Raw genomic sequence first — 21808 nt, forward strand, 5'->3', positions numbered from 1 at the left:
TGAGAGCTGCTTGACAGTGGAAGGGCTCACTTGGAAAGTGGTGGGCCCCAAGGGTCATCTAGTCCAACCCCCTGAATTGTAGGAATCACAGCTCAAGAATCCCTCCAACCTCTGCTTAAAAACCTCCAAGGAAGGTTGATAGAAAGGAGTGGGTGGGTTGCAGAAACTAGCCCACTGTAACTAGCCCCCCCTCCAAGGCTTGCCTAGAAGGGAATGTGGGCCTCACTCGGGCTGAAAAGCCCCTTCCCCCATATAGGGAGAGGTGATCCTTTGGGTACCCTGGCCTTGAGTCGGTCGGGGTTTCTTTCTGATGGAGCGAGCATGATGTTAAGTGCGCCTTCAATGCATCCGCAGTGCTGATGAAGAAAATGGACCACCCCCACATTGTGAAGCTCATTGGCATCACTGAGGAGGAGCCTACCTGGATTGTGATGGAGCTCTACCCTTACGGAGAGGTGAGAGGCACAGAGCCGAGGAGGAAGGAGGTGTGACCCACCCAGGGAGTGGGGAATTGTTGAAAGTGCAGTAGCAGGGATCATTCAGTTTGTAACTCAAGGGTTAACTCTGTTACCCGTAAGTCAGAGGGGTGAGGGGGTTGCTGAGCATCAGAGAAAGTCGCATGATATTTGGTGGGGCAGCATGCGGTCTGATGGGCTGTCTAGCTACAAGGGAGCTTTCTTTCTGGATCTACATGGGGCTACCTTTGAAGGTGACCCGGAAACTGCAACTAATCCAGAATGCGGCAGCCAGACTGGTGACTGGGAGCGGCCGCCGAGACCACATAACACCGGTCTTGAAAGACCTACATTGGCTCCCAGTACTTTTCCAAGCACAATTCAAAGTGTTGGTGCTTGAAAGCCCTAAACGGCCTCGGCCCAGTATACCTGAAGGAGCATCTCCACCCCCATCGTTCTGCCCGGACACTGAGGTCCAGCTCCGAGGGCCTTCTGGCAGTTCCCTCACTGTGAGAAGCCAAGTTACAGGGAACCAGGCAGAGGGCCTTCTCGGTGGTGGCACCCGCCCTGTGGAACGCCCTCCCAGCAGATGTCAAGGAAATAAACAACTATCTGACTTATAGGAGACACCTGAAGGCAACTCTGTTTAGGGAAGTTTTTAATGTTTGCTTTATCGTGTTTTTAATATTCTGTTGGGAGCCACTCAGAGTGGCTGGGGAAACCCATCCAGATGAGTGAGGTATAATTTTTATTATTATTATTGTTGTTGTTGTTGTTGTTGTTGTTGTTATTATTATTATTATTATTATTATTATTATTATTATTATTATTATTACAGTAGTACCTCCATTTACGTAACCCTCTGCTTACGTAAACTTTGGGATGCAAAAGCAGCAAACCCAGAAGTATTTTTCCAGGTTTTGCTGCATGTGCAGAAGTAGACCTCGTGTTGCAAAAACCTCGGGATCCAGCCGGACCTCCAGACATAGCTGCCAACTTTTCCCTTTTCTTGCGAGGAATCCTATTCGGGATAAGGGAATTTCACTTTAAAAAAGGGAAACGTTGATAGCTATGCCTCTGGAACAGATCCCGCCCGAAACCAGAGGTACCACTGTTTTATTTTCATTTTTTTCATTATTATCTTTAGCTGAATCTAGCCCTGTTCTCGGCAAGCCCTGCCCCTAAACAGGCAAAATCCCCCTTGTTTCTTTCTCCTCAAGTTACCTGCAGTTCTGTTCCAATTATTCAGTGAAGTTTATTTTCTCCCTGCCCTACTGAAGTGAGGAGGAAGGGTGATTGAGGGAGGGGTCTCTCCTAGGGAGGGGCATTTTGAAAGTGACTCTTCTCTGCCTCGCCCTTCCTTCTCCCTGCTGCAGCTGGGGCGCTACCTGGAGCAGAACAAGGCGTCGCTGAAGGTACAGACCCTCATCCTCTACACCTTGCAGCTCGGCAAAGCCATGGCCTACCTGGAAGCCATCAACTGTGTGCACAGGTACGAGAAGGGCACTTTGCCCCCACCCCACCCCACGGAGCCAGCCCCACAAGGGCAGCGGGAGGGTGGCATGTATCAGAGACACGTTTTCGCAGTGCCAAACTTGCACACCTGGGCTTCTCCGCAAACAGCCACCCATCATCTCTGAGAAATCGAGAAAGCCCAGACTTCGTATTGGTGCCAGATGGACCCTACCTGTGTTCCTCTGTGAGGCAAGGATGCAGAGCAGCCCTGGGTACCAGAAAAGGCATCTCAGATAGTTCCATGGTTAGAGAAGGAATGTGGGGGGTAAATCAAGAAAATGAATTGGAGACAAGTCCCAGTGGAATTGCTAGCAGAGCCTGATTTGCAGGGTGGGCGGGTCTACAGTGGATTTGGTGACATAAACTCCAGTGGGGAGAGCATTGGGGTCATGCGCAAGGAGCAATGCACATGCACAGGTGCGCTGCTCAGGATGGAAGTCTCTCTCCCAGGACCTCCAGACGTGCACCACAGAGAGGTCACTTGCGTCTTCTTCTTGTTTAGCAATCACCCGTAGCTGAGTAAGATTGTCTTCCAAAACAGGGTTTTAGCAGTGAGTCCGTAAGTGACTGTGGAGGCCAATTCTGGATCCACACATCCTTCCACAGTGGGGACATTGGTTTCTGGGCGGGAGTTGATCATGGTGAGGGTTTGCCAAGTGTGCCTTCCTCTTAGCACATTTCTCCCTTGCGTCCTGAGTTCGAGTGTCTTCAAAGCCCAGGACACCTTTGGTAAAGGCTGTTCTCCAACTGGAGCGCTTGCAGGCCAGTGTTTCCCAGTTGTCGGTGTTTATACTACATTTTTAAAGATTTGCCTTGAGACAGTCTTTAAACCTCTTTTGTTGACCACCAGCATTGCGCTTTCTGTTTTTAAGTTTGGAATAGAGTAGTTGCTTTGGAAGGCGATCATCAGGCATCCGCACAACATGGCCAGTCCAACGAAGTTAAAGAATCATTTCTTCGACACTGGTGATCTTTGCTTCTTCCAGTACACTAGCATTAGTTTGTCTGCCTTCCCAAGTAATGTGTAAGATTTTTTGGAGACAACGGCTTGACTTCACCCCCAAAGGCACACTCTTCTGTTGTCTCCTGAGACAGACAAATGCCAACAACAACAACATTTGTATCTCACTTTTCCTCCAAGGACCTTTTTAAATAAAATTAAATTTTATAAATGTGATAAGCATATAGACACTTAAAACTTTAATATAAACTACCACAGAGAGCTGACCCAGAGTTACCCCTGGAACCGAGTTTGGGGATTATCTTAACAAACTAGTTTGGATCGCGAGATAGTCTGCGCCTACAGATCTGTGCACAGAATCTGGCGACCATCTGGGTCATTTTCTGATCTTTGTCGAACAGGAGAAGGTCAAATTTTTGCTTTTCCGGGAGGTCAGTGAGCCTCACCAGTAGGGGATCAATGATCTCACTACGTGCCTCTTCATAAAAGGGACATCTAAAGAACAAGTGCTCTGGGCTTCCTATCTCCCCCAATGAACAGGCGCAAAGTCTCTGAGTGTATGGGACTTTTTAAAAGGCTCCTTCCAGAACCGGCGAGGGCAGAGCCGAGCTTCTGGCGAGTGTAAAGGCCCTTCTTGCATTTTTGGATACGAGAAAGAAGAGATATGTTGCCAGTGCAGCTATATACCGTATTTTGCGCCCCATAGGACGCACCGGCCCATAGGACGCACCTAGGTTTTGGGGGGGGAAATAAAGGGGGGGAAATTATTTTTCCCCCAGGTGCGGGGCTGGAAGAACCAGGTCGGGGAACAGCGGGAAGGCGCGCTCCACCTCCCCGCTGTCCCCCGAGCTTGTGGGGCTGGCAATGGGGAGAAGTGCGCTGAGCCCGGGATTTCTCTGCACCTTGAGCAGTCCTGTTGCCAAGGTCCTTAAGTTAGCTTCCCTAGTTCCCTAGTACCCTGTATTGTCCTCACAACAACCGTGTGAGGTAGGTCAGGCTGAGAGCAAGTGACTGAATGAGGTCATCCCATGAGCTTCGTGGCTGAGTAGGGAATCGAACCGTCTTCTCCCAAGTCCTAGTTTAGTGCTCTAACCACTATGCTGGCTGTCTTATCTTACCGGTGAGCAATAGATGACCTGGGGGTCCCACCATGGCGTGTGTACTCAGGCACTTCTGATCCACCCCACCATCATACCTATTGCCCCCCTCCACCTCCCAGAAAAGAAGTGGCCAATCTCACCTTGTCACCTGCAGGGACATCGCTGTCCGGAATATACTGGTGGCTTCTCACGAGTGCGTCAAACTGGGAGATTTTGGGCTCTCCAGATACATTGAGGATGACGAGTATTACAAAGGTAAGGAGCGGGGGCTGGGGGTGTCCCGGAGCTCCAGGCTGAATGGTTATATTTTCTGAGAATCCTCCAGAAAAATAATCTCTCACCTGTTGATGGCATTTTACCATTGTACTGTGGAGAGTGTATTAACTTATGGTCTCTCTGTGTGGTTTGGGAGCTGCACGGTCAGGGGAAAAACAATGCTGTCCAGGGTTGTAAAGACTGCGGAGAGAATAACTGGGTGCACTCTTCCCACCTTGGATCAAATCTACGCTTCCAGGTGCCATAAGAAAGCTGCAGAGAAAGCGCAGGATAATGCACACCCCAGAAATGATCTCTTTCAGCTTCTGCCTTCTGGAAGAAGGTACAGGGTTATAAAGACTAGGACTAGCCGCCTGAGAAACAGTTTTTATCCAAATGCGATTTTGGTTTTAAACGCAGTGTAAGGAGTCTGTATGGGACATGAGTGGGGCTGTGGGTTAAACCACAGAGCCTAGGACTTGCCAATCAGAAGGTTGGCAGTTCGAATCCCCGCAACGGGGTGAGCTCCTGTTGCTCTGTTCCTGCTCCTGCCAACCTAGCAGTTCGAAAGCACGACAAAGTGCAAGTAGATAAATAGGTACCGCTCCAGCGGGAAGGTAAACGGCGTTTCCGTGCGCTGCTCTGGTTCGCCAGAAGCGGCTTAGTCATGCTGGCCACATGACCCGGAAACTGTACCCCGGCTCCCTTGGCCAATAAAGTGAGATGAGTGCCACAACCCCAGAGTCGGTCACGACTGGACCTAATGGTCAGGGGTCCCTTTACCTTTACCTAAGGAATCTGTATGGGAGTATATTGTATTTTAAAATGGGGGATCAGAGTTTTTAGGGGGTTAACCAGGCTGGGATAGCTGGGATAGCAGGCTTCTTGGTTTTTGAATGTCCGGTGTAGACTTTTTCAATTTCGTTGTTCTGTATGAGACAGTGACAATAAAGATTATCGTATCGTATGTTGCATACATGTAATTAACGTCCACCTGGCCACTGCTTTGTGTTTGCTGCACAAGTTGAATTTGACCCTCGCTGGTGCATCGAAATGATGCCGAGTTCAAGCGCCCAACATCTCGAGTGCAAAGGATCAGCGCAGTAACACAGGAAGCTGCCACATAATTGAGCATGTACATCTTAGCGCAGTATTTTCTGCACTCCCTGGCACTGACTCTCCAGGGATTCAGGCAGGTGACAATCACAGCCCCACCTGAAGGTGTCGTTGGGATTGACGCTGAGACCATCTGAAGGCAAAGCTGATGTTCTGTGGCTGAGCTGCTGGCCTTCTCACCAAAAATATTGGGTAACCAGACTGGAAAAGGCCTCCACCCAAGGCCTTGGGATGTCCCTGCCAGCTGAAAAAGGCAGCTTTTTGTGAGGCCAGCTCCTCTGGGCATGTCAGCACTGCAGGGCAGCTCAGCTGTGGCCTGCACCCAGGTTCAAAAATGTGGGATGCAGTTTGTTTATTTGGCAAAGCGTTTGCTTCCCATGTGAAGGTTTGGGGACCAGTCTTCAGCATCTCTAGTTAAATGGGTTGGAAGTCCCAGGACCAGAAAGGGTCCCCAAACAATCATTGCTCGTATACACGAGTATTTGGTGGTGGGTATTTGAGGACGCGGGTGGCGCTGTGGGTTAAACCACAGAGCCTAGGACTTGCTGATCAGAAGGTCAGCGGTTCGAATCCCCACGACAGGGTGAGCTCCCATTGCTCGGTCCCTGCTCCTGCCAACCTAGCAGTTCGAAAACACATCAAAGTGCAAGTAGATAAATAGGTACCACTCCGGAGAGAATGTAAATGGCGTTTCCGTGCGCTGCTCCGGTTTGCCAGAAGCAGCTTAGTCCTTTTGGCCACATGACCTGGAAGCTGTACGCCGGCTCCCTCGGCCAATAAAGCGAGATGAGCGCCGCAACCCCAGAGTCGTCTGCGACTGGACCTAACAGTCAGGGGTCCCTTTACCTTTACCTTTATTCATACGCTTGGCCTGAAGCAAGACCTCTAGAACCCAGAACGACAGCAGGCTGGCGGACTTCCGTACTGCAAAGCCATTTGATTTGGGGAGGGCATGCAAAACATCTGAGGTCCAATTCCTGACATCTCCAGATAGGACGGGGAATGTTCCCTGCCTGATACGCTTTAGAGCTGCTCCTATATTTGAGGGCCACATGGAGATGGAATGTTGTGTCAAACAATAAAAATGTGTTTTTAAAAGATTGAAAATGCAGCAATCCAAAATATAGCGAATGCAGAAGCCTCCGCTCAGTCGTAACCTTGCTGGCTTGCCTGTGCTTTGGGAATAACTGGCTCTGATCTTTCTCCGCTCCCCCTCTCGCCTTTCTCAACCCAGCCTCCGTGACTCGCCTGCCCATCAAGTGGATGGCCCCAGAGTCCATCAACTTCCGCCGATTCACCTCTGCCAGCGACGTGTGGATGTTCGGTGAGTATCTGCTGGGAGACGACAAGAACTCAGGCCAATGTAAGTTTCAATCGTGGGAGTGGTCCCCACTCGCAAATCAATAGTCAATAGTAACAAAAACTAATCCATTCAAAAGTACATATTCTGACAAGGATTACAAACTCAAATAGAGATTACAAACTCAAACTCATAAGGGTATGTGTAACACAATAATTTGTCACAGTATTAAAGATTGTGAGTAGAGATAAGTTCATGTTAGTCCATAGTCAGAGAGAAACGTAGAAAATAACAGGATATATTTATATGAGTTCTTCAAACTTACATGACCCCTTAAAAATTAGGTAAGGAACCAAATGTTGTATAATACTGTTTTATAATTTATGATAATTTAGAATTTAAATGTATTTTGATGTAATGTTTGATACTTCCAGCTGACGAAGGTGAATACAGTGGTGCCTGGCAAGACGAATGCCTCGCAAGACAAAAAACTCGCAAGACAAAAGGGTTTTTTGTTTTTTGAGCTGCTTCGCAAGACGATTTTCCCTATGGGCTTGCTTCGCAAGACGGAAACGTCTTGCAAGTTTGTTTCCTTTTTCTTAACACCGTTAATACAGTTGCGACTTGACTTCGAGGAGCAACTCATAGAACGCGGTGTGGTAGCCTCTTTTGAGGTTGTTAAAGACTTTGGTGATTTTTGAAGCTTTTCCAAAACTTTCCCGACACCGTGCTTCGCAAGACGAAAAAAATCGCAAGACGACAAAACTTGCGGAACGAATTAATTTCGTCTTGCGAGGCACCACTGTACATCAAAACGGGACCCTGTCCTGGCTTCTGATCTATAATTGACTTCTGACTTCTGCTCAGTGATTGAAATTAAGACCTTCACGTCAAATCTGACTATGGACCAACATGAACTTATCTCTACTCATGAGTTTGAGTTTGTATGTCAGAATACATACTTTTGAATGGATTAGTTTTTGTCACAATTGACTATTGATTTGGGAGTGGGGACCACTCCCACTGTTGAAACTTATATTGGCCAGTGTTCTTGGTGTGCTTTTTTCTTGGTATATTTATATATTTAATAACAAGAACTCCAACTTATTTAATGCTTGGAGGCGGCGGCAGCAGGATCCGTGCCAGCGTGCTCCGCCTCCAGCAGAGGCTGGAAACGGAGGGAACCACGTGCAACACCCTTAGGAATTGCAAGGGGTGTTTTAAGGCAGGGGTTGCCAACGTGGTGCCCTCCAGATGTGGGGGTGGGGCCTATGACTCCCCTTCTCCTTGCCCATTGGCCATGCCATGTGAGGCTGGTGAAAGCTCTAGTCAAAAGCACCTAGAGGCCATCCCATTGGCTGCCCTTGTTTCAAAGGTAGCCAAGGTGGATGAACCTGCTCTGTATTAAGCTCGCAAGTGGATGATGTGGTGGATTCCTTCAATAAATAAATCATAATAATTCTGCACATCATTGTGATGTTTGAGACAGATTTAGAACCGCAGTGGCTGATGGGAAGCCCGCAAAAAGTGGCACCCACATCATAGCTGTCAACGTTTCCCTTTTTTAAAGGGAAATTCCCTAATTCCGAATAGGATTCTTCGCAAGAAAAGGGAAAAGTTGACAGCTGTGACTCACATGTGTCACACACAGGAGGAATAAGGATATAGCTTGAATGCTTCACCTATGGGTTTATAAATCATTTTGCTGTGTCAAGACGAATAGATGTTGTTCATATTGCAGTTGTTATTTTGAACGGAAGGTAATTCAGACGAATGAGATTTCGGGACACAGAAACCAAGTAAATAATCAAACCATCAATTCTACATGCGGGAGACCACCTAAATGATATAGTTTGGCATTTGAATGACTGGGATTAGTAATTGTATTATAATTTGGCATTGTTATAGTGTGAGGCTACCAAAGGATTATTGTAATTGAAAACTGATAAAAATTATTGTCCAAAACCCCCCCCAGAAGTGGCATCCACAGGACTATAAATTACACAGGCTTAAATAGAGGCATTTCTCCAATTTAGCTTTACATGTGTGTAGAATTTACGTCACATTCTCAGAGGACAAGCACGTCTCCATTATTGGAGCTGGATGCCCAATCCCGTGAGAGGAATAGGGCACCTCCTCTCTTACCAGGCTAGCTCAAGGCCGTGTTTTGCAGAAATATTCCCGACACATTTTTAATACAGTCAGAAGTAAGCAGGTTCTCCCACCAGTATCTCTTCACACCCCTTTTGGGGTAAATCTCTTCACATGTTAGCCTTCAAACTTCATTCCCACTGCAGCGGAAGTGCTGCTGCGCTGCTATGAACCAAGCGCACCCCACCATCGCCATAACTTGATTAACTGCCCCCCCCCCCAATTCCTCCAAAGAAAATATCCTGGGTTGCAACACAGAACACTCTAAACAACGACAAGCGACACGTTGGTTAATAATATACCGGCAGTATTTTTATAACACTACAGTGGACCCGCAGCATTCACAACCAGCATCTGCGCACGTGCGGGTTGCGATTCGGTGCTTCTGAGCATGCGCAAAGTGCAACTTAGTGCTTCTGCGCATGTGCGACCGCCAAAACCCGGAAGTAACCCGTTCTGGTACTTCTGGGTTTCAGCGGTCCGTAACCTGAAAAAACGCAACCTGAAGCATCTGTAACCCGAGGTATGACTGTATACTGTTTCAAAATTCATAAACAGAAGAGATCTAATATGTGCATGGAGTCACAAATTAGTAAGAATCAAATAAATGTTCCATGAACAGGAATAGTAGGAGTGGTAAGTCACTGTCAAAGATCACTGAAATGGAGGCAGAATGCCTTTCCACAGTCAACATCCTACCAATGGATTATTGTAATTGAAAACCGATAAAAATTATTGTCCAAAAAAACCCCCAGAAGTTGAGATGATGGGTGCTCTGAGCGTCACAATAGGGTGCTCCAAGCACAGCAGCAGACAGAACAGCTTTTCCAGGATAATGAACAGTTTCAGTGATAATTCTTCATCAGCTGGCAATAATAGACTATGAAATCCATTACACTCCAATACAAAACAAATTGAAATGACAGTGTTGCTGATAAGCAACCAGTAACAAATACATACCAAATAAATTGTCCCCAAAGGCACATCAAATGGCCATGGATCAGCCATCACTTAAAAGTGCAGCAAGCTGATGCTGTTGGCAAAACCCTAGTGGCATTATAAAGGCTACCCACAGGTGCAATGAATCACATCAATTTTCAGGAAATTTATCCAAAATCTAGCAAAAAGAATACATAGAGTAGCCATCTTGTCAGAAAACGTAAATAAAACAATTGAAATCTAATTCAGTATTCAAACCACACACACACACACCCTGGGTGCAGAGATTTAAATAGGTAAATCGGTCAGAAAGCTTAAATAAAACAATTGAAATCTAATTAAGTATTCAACCCCCTCCGCCCCCCCCCCAGGTGCAGAAATTTAAATAGGTAAATCAGTAGGAAAACTTAAATAAAAAAACTGAAATCTACCGGGGGTTTTTTGCTCTATAAAACTCACTTTTCCCCTCCTAAAAAGTAAGGGGAAATGTGTGTGCGTCTTATGGAGCGAATGCAGGCTGCGCAGCAATCCCAGAAGCCAGAACAGCAAGAGGGATTGCTGCTTTCGCTGCGCAGCGATCCCTCTTGCTGTTCTGGCTTCTGGGATTCAGAATATTTTTTTTCTTGTTTTCCTCCTCCAAAAATTAGGTGCGCCTTTTGGTCTGGTGCGTCTTATAGAGTGAAAAATACGGTAATTAAGTGTTCAACCCCCTCCGCCCCGCCCCCCCAGGTGCAGAGATTTAAATAGGTAAATCAGCCTGGTTTCTTGCTGGTGCAGTTTCGTGTCTCCCACCAATCCCTGCATCTCTCTCCCACGCTCTTTTCTCTTCCTGATTTCCTCAGCCGTCTGCATGTGGGAAATCCTCAGCTATGGGAAGCAGCCCTTCTTCTGGCTGGAGAACAAGGACGTGATCGCGGTGCTTGAGAAGGGAGACCGCCTGCCCAAGCCCGACGCCTGCCCCCCCATCCTCTACGCGCTGATGACCCGCTGCTGGGATTATGACCCTAGCGACAGGCCCAAGTTCAAAGAGCTGGTCTGCAGCTTGAGGTGAGTAGCAGGGTAGCCTGCGGTTACCGGATTTTTTATTCAACGAATCCGGGGACATTTTGATTTTATTTTTTGAAGCTGAGTAGCAACAGGGAGTCAGCAGTGGGGATGGTGAGGCAAAAGACCCAGGGCCCAAGCACACATGCACGTTGTATAAAGGTGCAAAGCCCTTCTTTCGCACCTTGTGAAACATAAATGCGCAGAGTTTTTAAAAAACTGGACAACTGCCAGCCGCCCGCAACTCCTGAGCCTCCTCCAATCAGTCAAAACAAAGGGGGAAGGGGGCAGGAGATCTGTAGCGCTGGACACCCCCAGTTCCCCTTTGGCAGTCCTTCCGGCAAGGAAAAATAGCAGGCACCCCAGCAGCAAGCAGCTCCTGAAGCCAGCCAGAGCCAACTGCGCTACCAGGCTGGCTGTGGGCTGCTGAGGCTGCCGCTGCCACTTTTCCCGGGGACAGATTTGCAAATCTGGGGACATTCTGGGCACAGAATTTGTCCAGGGACAGATTTGGAAATCTGTAGACTGTCGCCAGGAACCAGGGATGTCTGGTAACCCTAGGTTAAAAAAGGTAAAGGGACCCCAGACCATTAGGCTGACTCTGGGGTTGCAGCGCTCATCTCGCTTTATTGGACGAGGGAGCCGGAGTACAGCTTCCAGGTCATGTGGCCAGCATGACTAAGCCGCTTCTGGCGCACGGAAACACCGTTTACCTTCCCATCGGAGCGGTACCTATTTATCTACTTGCACTTTGACGTGCTTTCGAACTGCTAGGTTGGCAGGAGCAGGGACCGAGCAACGGGAGCTCACCCCGTCGTGGGGATTCGAACTGCCAACCTTCTGATCGGCAAGTCCTAGGCTCTGTGGTTTAACCCACAGAGCCACCTGCGTCCAACCCTAGGTTAGCCATTACAAATCTGAAATCTGCACTAGGGAAAGCAACATTCTGCAAGCTGAATAAATCACATAATCACTTACCGGATTGGATAAGTGCAAATTTCAAATGATGGCAGTGTTTCGGTTCGCACGTTGATTTGAGAAGTGCAAGTTAAGAGTAAAAGGCAAACGAAACCCAATTCCTCCCCCATTCCCATTAAACGAAATGAATGAAACCCCCACAGGCAGTTCTGCCAAGCTGAATTGCTCTTTCCTTTTTTGATTGCAGTGACGTTTACCAGATGGAGAAAGAGATTGCACGGGAGCAAGAGAGGAACAACCGCCACCGGCCCCCCAAAATTATGGAGCCCCCCTCTTCGCAGGAGCCTCCTCCAAAGGTGAGAAAAGTTCATATGCACAGAGACAGGCTCCAAGCACAGGCCACTCTCTTGCCATTGCGTTCAGTCAGATTCTTCCATGGGAAAAGTTCTTCCAAGTGGAAGAGTGTTGCAGGAATTTATGTATAGGTTGGGGGAGGGTTGCCCCTCCAGCAGATATCATGCACATGCAGCCCACTACCAAAATCAGCACAATCACTTTTGTGACTTTTGTGATTTGTCCCCACAAAATACATCATCACAGTTTCTTCCTATCTATTCAAAGGGCCTTTGCTGCAGAATGCCAAATGTAAGAATTCACGGATAAATGTTTCTATGTACGTACTGGCCCACTGGGATAACTTCAGAAATTCCTATAGACATGTGAGCTCAGCTACTCAGCAGCCCCTCTGCCTGAGTGATAATTCCTGGCCTCCTGATACCTGAGTGCCAGACAGGTAGCCATTCCAGAAATAACAAACTCAAATGAAGACGAAAGGGTGTGATTAAGTTGGCTGGGAAACAGGGAAATGTAAATATCTCATTTGTTACACTTGAGGGGTGTTTGGTGGAGGGCAAGGAGAACCATGGGGCAGGGTCCAGGATGCACAGATTACTGCCACCAGACCTCCCCTTTCAAGATGTAACCGTGATGTATTAGTGATGTAGATGGGGGGGGGGGGTTAACATGGGGATTAAAAAGGTAAAGGGACCCCTGACCATTCGGTCCAGTTGTGCCGACTGTGGGGTTGCAGCGCTCATCACGCTTTATTGGCCAAGGGAACCAGCGTACAGCTTCCGGGTCATGTGGCCAGCAGGACTAACCATGCAAGGCCGAAAATAAGAATATTCAGAGCACTCCACTTTGATGCACAGATTCTGTGACTTTTTGGTGTGCTGCAAATATAGGTGTTCAGTGTGTTTTTGCGACATGAGACTAATGCATGCTTGTGCATATTTATAAATGTTTATATTGATATATATATATTGATATATTGGGTGCTTGTTTTTTATAAATGGGTGAAAGAGCCAAGTCCATGCTTTGTTTCCCAATATTTCTTTGACGCTCACCAAGCCTCCCTTCTTCTCCCCAGCCAAGCAGACCAAAGTACAAGCCGCCCCCCCAGACCAACCTTCTGGCCCCCAAACTGCAATTCCAGGTAAGACCAGGAACCTCTCGTTTGTCTCGTGTTGACTGTTGCATTTTTGTTCCTGCCGAGCCAAAAATGAGTGCTTTTCCTGCTGAATTTGTAGCAGCTGCTTGATGCTTGTCAGGAATTCCTGCAGCTGCCGGAACAAGACTTCTGACCTTTCTGTTTATCGCTTCGAATTCCTTCCCAGAATCTGGTTTTAAACCCATGCGCTTGCAGCCCAACAAAATGTTGCTGGTGCCAGCCTGCCAGCCAGCCTGCCAGCCATGCCCATCTCCTAGAGCAGGCATAGGCAGACTCGGCCCTCCAGATGTTTTATAATAATAAAATAATAACATTTTCTTTATATCCCTCCCTCCCCAGCCGAAGCTGGGTTCAGAGCGGCTAACAACAGTAAAATAATACAGCGTTCTAAAATCAATTCATTATAAAATCAGTTCAAATCAAATTGATGGCAACCATTTTTGGGACTGCAACTCCCATCATCCCTAGATAACAGGACCAGTGGTCAGGGATGATGGAAATTGTAGTCTCAAAAACATCTGGATGGCCAAGTTTGCCTATGCCTATCCTAGAGACTCTGTTCCATTCCTCTCCCCAACAGATGGACTTTTCAACACCAAATACCCATATACACCCCCTGCCTCCCCCTTGCCTCTTAACAGCCCCCTACGGAATCCCACTGCCCCACAGGGGGCAACCCCACCCACTTTGGGAACCGCTGCTCTAAGTCCGTGGGGCACATCTAGCCTCGGATGCCCGGTGGGCAGACTGGCAAACTGAACTGGGTGCTCGTTTTTGGAGCGAAATAGCAACCATTTCCGTCGCCAGCCACCGCTCACATCAAGCTGGTTTCTGGTGCCCCTTTTGGAACGGGATTTCCCAAATTTCTGGTCTGAAAATTTTGAGGGAATGCCCACTACTTCTCCTTACCCGGATGTAAGATGTGTAGGAATAACGGAGGATGGCGGGAGGTTGGATGCAGGTGAGCCATGCAGGAGCAATCTGGCAAGGATGCTCTAAGCAGGCAGCCGACTAGCTGTGCAGTAAGGTAAAGGTAAAAGGACCCCTGACCATTAGTCGTAACCAACTCTGGGGTTGCGGAAATCATCTCTCTTTACTGGCCGAGGAAGCCGGCGTACAGCTTCCGGGTCATGTGGCCAGCATGACTAAGCCGCTTCTGGCGAACCAGAGCAACGTATGGAAACACCGTTTACCTTCCCGCCGGAGTGGTACCTATTTATCTACTTGCACTTTGACATGCTTTCGAACTGCTAGGTTGGCAGGAGCAGGGACCAAGCAACGGGAGCTCACCCCATCGCGGGGATTCGAACTGCCAACCTTCTGATCGGCAAGCCCTAGGCTCTGTGGTTTAACCCACAGTGCCACCCGCATCCCTCTTAGCTGTGCAGAGGCTCCTGTTATTAGCAGAAGTCAACAATTGGAGACAGTAGTGAAACCACTCTGAACATGAGGTATCTCCATCTAAGCACATTTCCAGCGTTGTCAAATACACGTGTCAGCAGGTGTTTCCCTAAAATGTTTTCCCCGATACTTGATTACGTCTGCGTCCCCACTCACGCTCCAGCCAAGCTAGTAACCAAATCTGTGAGAGGACAAACGGTCAGGGGGAAAATCCTGTTTGCTGGCCAAGAGGCCACAAGTTCACGGAGTGTGGACGCAAGGCTCCTTGGCACGAATCTGTGGCATGCCGGGGGCGAGGTGTGCCTCAGCGCATGTGGAGCGTCACTCCCACAAGATGGCATGGCTGCCCCCGTCGCAAACAGACGGCCTCTTTCTCCTTCCTCTGCCTGCTGTTTTTCTCTCCGTGCCAACGTCTCCTGAGCCTTGTTTGTGCGCCTGCCGCCCTATGCTGTGTCTAGAGTTTTGTGCCCGCTGCCTTCTGCTTACGCCTCCCCAGGTGCCCGAGGGTCTGTGTGCCAGCTCGCCAACGCTCACCAGCCCCATCGAGTACCCGTCTCCCGTCAACTCCTTGCACACCCCGCCGCTCAACAGGCACAACGTCTTCAAGCGCCACAGCATGAGGGTAAGACGGGGCTGGAGGGAAGCCTGGTGCCCGTTCTGCACTTGTAAAAACTCAACCATTTCGTGTGGAAGCACTGTGGAACTCTCTGCCACTTGATTTCGGGCAGGCGCCTTCAGCTGCCCTCTTTTCGGGGACTGCTAGAACCATTCTTGTTCAGACAAGCCTGTCCAGACGCTTAGAAACCTGGTGCGAGATTTAAACCTGGGTGGAATCTGCAGACATATTTTTTTAAAAAAAACAACACTGTGAAAATGCTTTATTTTAAAACGTTTTGAAAAATACATTGAGTTTTGCATAGCTCACTGTCGCCACCTAGCACCGCATTTGCATATTGCACTTTACAACTCATTTAAAACATTTTATTTGCAGCTGTGTAGCTGAGTCCCCGGTTTTGGTTATTTTAGCTTTTTGAAATTTTTCTAATGATTGCTGAATCATTTTTCGCATCTAGAAGATTTTGTTGTTCTATCTTTTTTTGCTTTGAGGTTTCTTTGAGCTATCAAGCGGTGTATAAATTTTATAAAATAAATTCAAAGATGAAACCTCAAAGATAAGCAGAAGTTGGGGATAGGAGAGAGAGAGAGAGAGAGAGAGAGAGAGAGAGAGAGAGAGAGAGAGAGAGAAGAGACCCCAAGACCCCTCTGGTCCAACCCTCTCTTTTCCCAGCATGGCCATCCACACAACCAGCTGTCATGGATGCTTTAGCAAAGATTCCCCGCATTGCAGGGGGCTGGACTAGATGACCCCTGGGATCCCCTTTCAACTCCACGATTCTACGAATCTCAGCATCTGGGAAGCCCATAAGCAGGATGCCAAGGCAGCAGCCATCTCCCTGTTTGTGATTCCTAGCAGCTGGTGTTCAGAGGGGAAGGGAAGCAGCTCAGCCACAGGACACCTGCTTTGCATGTAGAACGTCCCAGTGGTTCAGTTCCCAGTGACAGCTGCCGGTAGGGCTGGGAAGCGTCTGTAACCCGAGGTATGAAGGAGAATAATAATATTTTATTATTTGTACCCCGCCCATCTGGCTGGGTTTCCCCAGCCACTCTGGGTGGCTTCCAACAAAGATTAAAAATACATTAAAATGTCACACATTAAAAACTTTCCTGATCAGGGCTGCCTTCAGATGTCTTCTAAATGTCAGGTAGTTGTTTATCTCTTTGACATCTGATGGGAGGGTGTTCCACAGGGCGGGTGCCACCACCGAGAAGGCCCTCTGCCTGGTTCCCTGTAGCTTTGCTTCTCGCAGCGAGGGAACCACCAGAAGGCCCTTGGCGCTGGACCTCAGTGTCCGGGCAGAACGATGGGGGTGGAGATGCTCCTTCAGGTATACTGGGCCAAGGCCGTATACCTCAGTCAGAAGGAGAGCATTCCCTCATCCCCCTAATCCATTTGACCCCCAACCTGCAAAATGAGCTGTTCCACATTTCTATCTCTGAATTCACAGTAGAGAAATGGGGGGGGGGGGCAGGACATGCGTTTCCAAAGCTTTTGATTTTGGGGGTGGTTGAATGCGTACGGCACTGAACAATGATTTTGCACCATTCATGAAAAGGCTTTGGATTTCCCAGGCGACGCGCAGTCCAGTGGGTCGTCGGACTAGGCCTCACCATGTCTGTGTTGTGTTCGCCCCACACGTCCCCTTGGTAGCTCCGAGGGGCTGGGGTCCTGAGCCCCCCTCTCAGTCTCGTGACAAGCAACACACGGGCAGAGGCACCCTTCTAGCGGTACGATGGACTGAGCCTTAACGGGGCTGAAATAGATCACACAGCAAACTGGGCCTGTGTCCCCAATGAGAGCTCTGTAGCAGGCCGCCATTCAACCGGTGCAGCCGCACTCCTTGCTGCGTACAGCGTGAGAGGAGGCACTGCAACTGTTGGAAGGGCACACCCTTGTCGCATAGCCTTTGTCGTTTGTCCTGCCGCCTTAGCCGCTTATGCAAATGCTTTCCCCTGATTCGCTAATATCGCCCCCCGACTGCCACTCACCCCATTGCTCCTAGCTCTCCTCCACCCAGTCCAGACGTCATATTTGTTCTGCAAAGTTCCAGAAGGCTCAGTGACTCCGTTAACCCGGGACTGCTTCCATGGGAGGTGAGGAGAAAAGAGGAGCGAACGCTGTCCTGTGGTTCTGTGAACCCACTTACTAGCTGAAACTCTCCAGTAGCTCTGGAAGGACATTTCTGGAGAACTTTCTAGAGGAGGTGCAGAAACCCAGTGCATTTCCTTTGGCGGAGGTGAAAGAACAGGGGTACAACAGGAGAGGGTGCACCTCCATAGGCACATACCTCCACATGTGGTGGCAGTGCCCCAAAATCCAACTATTCTGGACAACAGCCCTACAAGAAAAATAAGTAAGCAAGTATTAGAAATCACCCCAGAATTGGCCCTACTAAACATCTTCCAAGACAATAATGCCCATTTACACCACAAAGAACTCATAACCCACCTACTCTCAGCAGCCAGAAACACCATAACCAGACACTGGAGAGACCTGTCTGGAGTAAGCATGGACCAATGGTACCAAATAGTATGGGAAACAGCCTTATTAGAAAAATTAACCAATAAACTGAAACTGACACGGGGAGAAATAGAAGAAGACGCCTTCACCCCGGTATGGCTCCCCTTTATCACGTACACAGCCCAACAAGACAATGACAAAAATCCACCAACAGCATATGAATCAATATGGTTAAGCTGATCCAAAACACCCACCCACCCCACTCACACACTCACACAAACAACCACACCTTGGCCAACCCCAACCTCTCTCACCACCAAGTGAATAGCACAGAACCTGCACGAGCGACACTGACACAAAACCGCACATGTATTAAGTATAATAGAAACACCCCCACCCAATCCCAACCCCCCCATCTCCCCCCCATTCCCCTTCTTCTTCCTAATGTCTCAGCAAATGAAACTGATCTGTAAAAAATGTTATTTGGAGGGGGAAAGGGAGAGAGAGACTTTTGTAAACTAAGAAAATCTTTAATAAAAATACATTTTTTTAAAAAACACAGGCACAATAGTTAGCAGGAAACTCCCTGTGGACAAATCCACTTCAGAGCAGAAATAATGAGAAAACTTGCTCCTCTGTGCAATTTCAAATCTCTTCGTCTCTGGGCAAGAGATTCCAGCAGTAAAAGAGATGGGAAGCTGTGCCCTTAGAGATGAACACAGTTCTTCTGTGAATGTGGGGCTCATCCACACTTGGCCCTAACCATATTTCAATCGTATCATGCACCAATTATTTCCCTCGGGGTTTGAGAGCTTCCGCTCGCTGTTTTCCGCAGATGTGCCTCGTGAAATTCCAATCTTGAGCTCCGGATTGAAACATAGTTAGGCAAAATCCCTCCTCAGATCTTCTGAGAAGCATCTGAGAAGATCAAATTTAGCTGGGAACGTCAGGTTTTTGCAAGGCACAGTTGCGGAACAACAAGAAAAGTTCCCGAACCCAGGGGAATTAAAAGGTACAGGATTCGGTCAAAATTAGGGTCAAGCAAAAGTGTGGGTGAGTGTCAGAAGGAGATGCAGCTTTCCATACATTAAAAACCATTGAATATTTCCCCCCGACAAAATAATAATAATAATAATAATAATAATAATAATAATAATAATAATAATTTATTTATACCCCACCCATCTGGCTGGGTTTCTCCAGCCACTCTGGGCAGCTTCCAACAAAGTATTAAAATATGTGAAGCACAGTGGGAATTGTTTTTTTAAACTACTGTTGCAGACACCAATCGCCTTCGACTATTTGCACCCCCAGAGATGTTACTCTTCCTGTCATTTACACGACCTCTTAGACACACACAAAATCATCCCTAATTTAAAAGGGATCCTCAGCAACCTTTAAGAACACAGGACACAGCCTTGTAGGACCAGGCTATCCATCTGCCTAGTCTAGCAACCTGTCTCCAGCAGTGGTCAGCCAGATGTGCCTGGGAAGCCAATGAGAGCACAGCCGAGGCACCTGTCACCTTTCGTTGGTCCTCAGATTCTGTGGATTGGAGGTTTGCTGCCATCCTGTACAGCCGTTCAACTCCCTCAGCTCCATTCAAATGGGGTTGAACCAGATGTCCCTTTGGGTACCTTCCAGCTCCACAATTCTATGATTAATCCCTGGGCCTCGCGAGAAATTGGGGGTGAACCTGGGAGTTGCTAGCACAAGAGAAGCAAGGCTTCTGGGAGTAGCTAGCACAAGAGAAGCGAGGCTTCTGGGAGTTGCTGGCACAAGAGAAGCGAGGCTTCTGGAAGTAGCTAGCACAAGAGAAGCGAGGCTTCTGGGAGTTGCTGGCACAAGAGAATCGAGGCTTCTAGGAGTTGCTAGCACAAGAGAAGCGAGGCTTCTGGGAGTTGCTAGCACAAGAGAAGTGAGGCTTCTAGGAGTTGCTGGCACAAGAGAAGCGAGGCTTCTGGGAGCTGCTAGCACAAGAGAAGCGAGGCTTCTGGGAGCTGCTAGCACAAGAGAAGCTAGACTTCTGGGAGTTGCTAGCACAAGAGAAGCGAGGCTTCTGGGAGTTGCTGGCACAAGAGAAGCTAGACTTCTGGGAGTTGCTAGCACAAGAGAAGCGAGGCTTCTGGGAGTTGCTGGCACAAGAGAAGCGAGGCTTCTGGTCGCTCACTGTTCTTCTTCCCATGCTTTTGCCTGCAAAGGAGGAGGACTTCCTCCGGCCCAGCAGCCGGGAAGAAGCCCAGAAGCTCTGGGAGATGGAACGGGCCAAGATGAGGCAGATCCTGGACAAGCAGCACAAGCAGATGGCGGAGGACTACCAGTGGTTGCGGCAGGAGGAGAAGGCCCTGGTGAGTCCACCTAAGCGGCGATACGGGCGGCCACAGGGATGGCCACTGGCAAACCTGAGATCCGTTTCCTTCTAGCCTGCCCAAAGCAGGCGAAGCCCCCTCTTTCTTTAACATCTGTTAACAATTTATATTGTATTCTCGGTTTCTTCCCCTTCCAGACATATCTTGAAATTGCTTTCTGCCATTCTTTAAAAATTGCTTCCCCCTTGATTATAGGAATTGATTGAAACAAAAATAACATCTTTGGTAGCACATTCATTTTTATAGTTGAAATCCTTCCCCAAAATGATAATTTCATTCTTCCCCATATTTCCATATCTCTCTTAATTCCATTCCACACCGGTGTATAGATATTTTGAATTAAATCTATATTCATTGTGGTTAACCAGATTCCTAAATACTTAACTTTTTAAACTACTTCTGTATCAATTTCCTGCTGCAACATATCAACCAAGTCTTGTTTCATATTTTTAACTAATATTTTAGTCTTGCTTTTGTTTAATTTAAAACCTGCTACTTGTCCAAATTGTTCTATTTCTTTAATAAATTCTTTGGCATTATTTAATGGTTCTTCTATAGTTAGTACCAAGAAGAACTGATTTCAGACACGTGGAGAGGAGCTCAACGTAGTACTAAGCAGATGGTTCTCCTGATGGAATGATCTACCCTCTCCTCTCCCTGGGGTTCTCCTGACAGCCCCCAAACCAGTTATGGGGTGGGGGACGGGGGGCTATTGCCCTTGCAGACTTCCTTGCATGGGCTTCCACTGGGGGGACCTGAAATTGCACCCAGCCCATGGATTCGGGAGTTGCCATATATAGTGGGGAAGATTACCGTATTTTTCGCTCTATAAGACGCACCAGACCACAAGACACACCTAGTTTTTGGAGGAGGAAAACAAGAAAAAAATATTCTGAATCTCAGAAGCCAGAACAGCAAGAGGGATCGCTGTGCAGCAAAAGCAGCAATCCCTCTTGCTGTTCTGGCTTCTGGGATAGCTGCGCAGCCTGCATTCGCTCCATAAGACGCGCACACATTTCCCCTTACTTTTTAGAAGGGAAAAAGTGAGTCTTATAGAGCAAAAATTACAGTAACCTACCAGAGGAAGCTTTTTCGCCTCCTGATCAGGGACGGGGAACAGATTTGATTCTGTTCGCATTTTAACGCAAATCCACCCGGTTTTCACTTTCCCGAAATAGCGGTACGTGAGCTCGGATGCAAGCATCCTCTGGAATTTACATTTCTCCGAATTTTGCAGTGAAATTATCCAGCCGCAGGGTGTGTGAAAATGTATACGTTACAGGGACACGTGCCTTTAAAATGCACACGTTCATGAAAATAAACGTGCAGTGTGTTCGGGAAAACCGCTAGCCAAAATGTATTGGTGAAGAGAAACATGCACTCAAAAATTAATTGTTTTGTTTATTTATTGAATTTGTATAGCGCCCTTCATCCGTAGTGCTCAGGGTGGTTCGCAACATAAAAATGCAAGATTATAAATATGGAATACATATTAAGAACAAGGAGAAACAACCAGAAACCAATGACACCCCCCCCCCTAATCATCAAGGTTTAATGGGGACCTTAAAAAGAGAGAGAGAGATTGCCAAAAATTAGGCAAACTGAATTTAAGGCAGGGAAAATGAGAAGCTGGAAGAAATTTAAAAAGTCTGGGAAACCACTCTATTTTTCGCTCTATAAGACGCACCAGACCAC

The 21808-nt window shown here is 47.8% G+C and overlaps 1 protein-coding gene across 8 annotated transcripts in view; it reads left to right on the top strand.

The window, feature by feature from the left end:
* PTK2B (protein tyrosine kinase 2 beta) overlaps positions 1-21808 on the top strand; it is a 121742-nt gene that overhangs the window by 88951 nt on the left and 10983 nt on the right. For 6 of the 8 annotated variants that reach the window (XM_077925369.1, XM_077925371.1, XM_077925372.1 and 3 more), the window contains 9 exons: positions 355-455; positions 1832-1947; positions 4186-4286; positions 6637-6726; positions 10635-10839; positions 12002-12110; positions 13184-13249; positions 15162-15287; positions 19946-20092. In XM_077925369.1, coding sequence (XP_077781495.1) covers positions 355-455; positions 1832-1947; positions 4186-4286; positions 6637-6726; positions 10635-10839; positions 12002-12110; positions 13184-13249; positions 15162-15287; positions 19946-20092 — 1061 coding nt within the window. The remainder of the gene's footprint in view (positions 1-354; positions 456-1831; positions 1948-4185; positions 4287-6636; positions 6727-10634; positions 10840-12001; positions 12111-13183; positions 13250-15161; positions 15288-19945; positions 20093-21808) is intronic. The other 2 variants (XM_077925376.1, XM_077925375.1) reach the window with 1 other exon arrangement.

The sequence above is a fragment of the Podarcis muralis genome, chromosome 3 (genome assembly GCF_964188315.1).
Source record: "Podarcis muralis chromosome 3, rPodMur119.hap1.1, whole genome shotgun sequence".
Lineage (NCBI taxonomy): Eukaryota > Metazoa > Chordata > Lepidosauria > Squamata > Lacertidae > Podarcis > Podarcis muralis.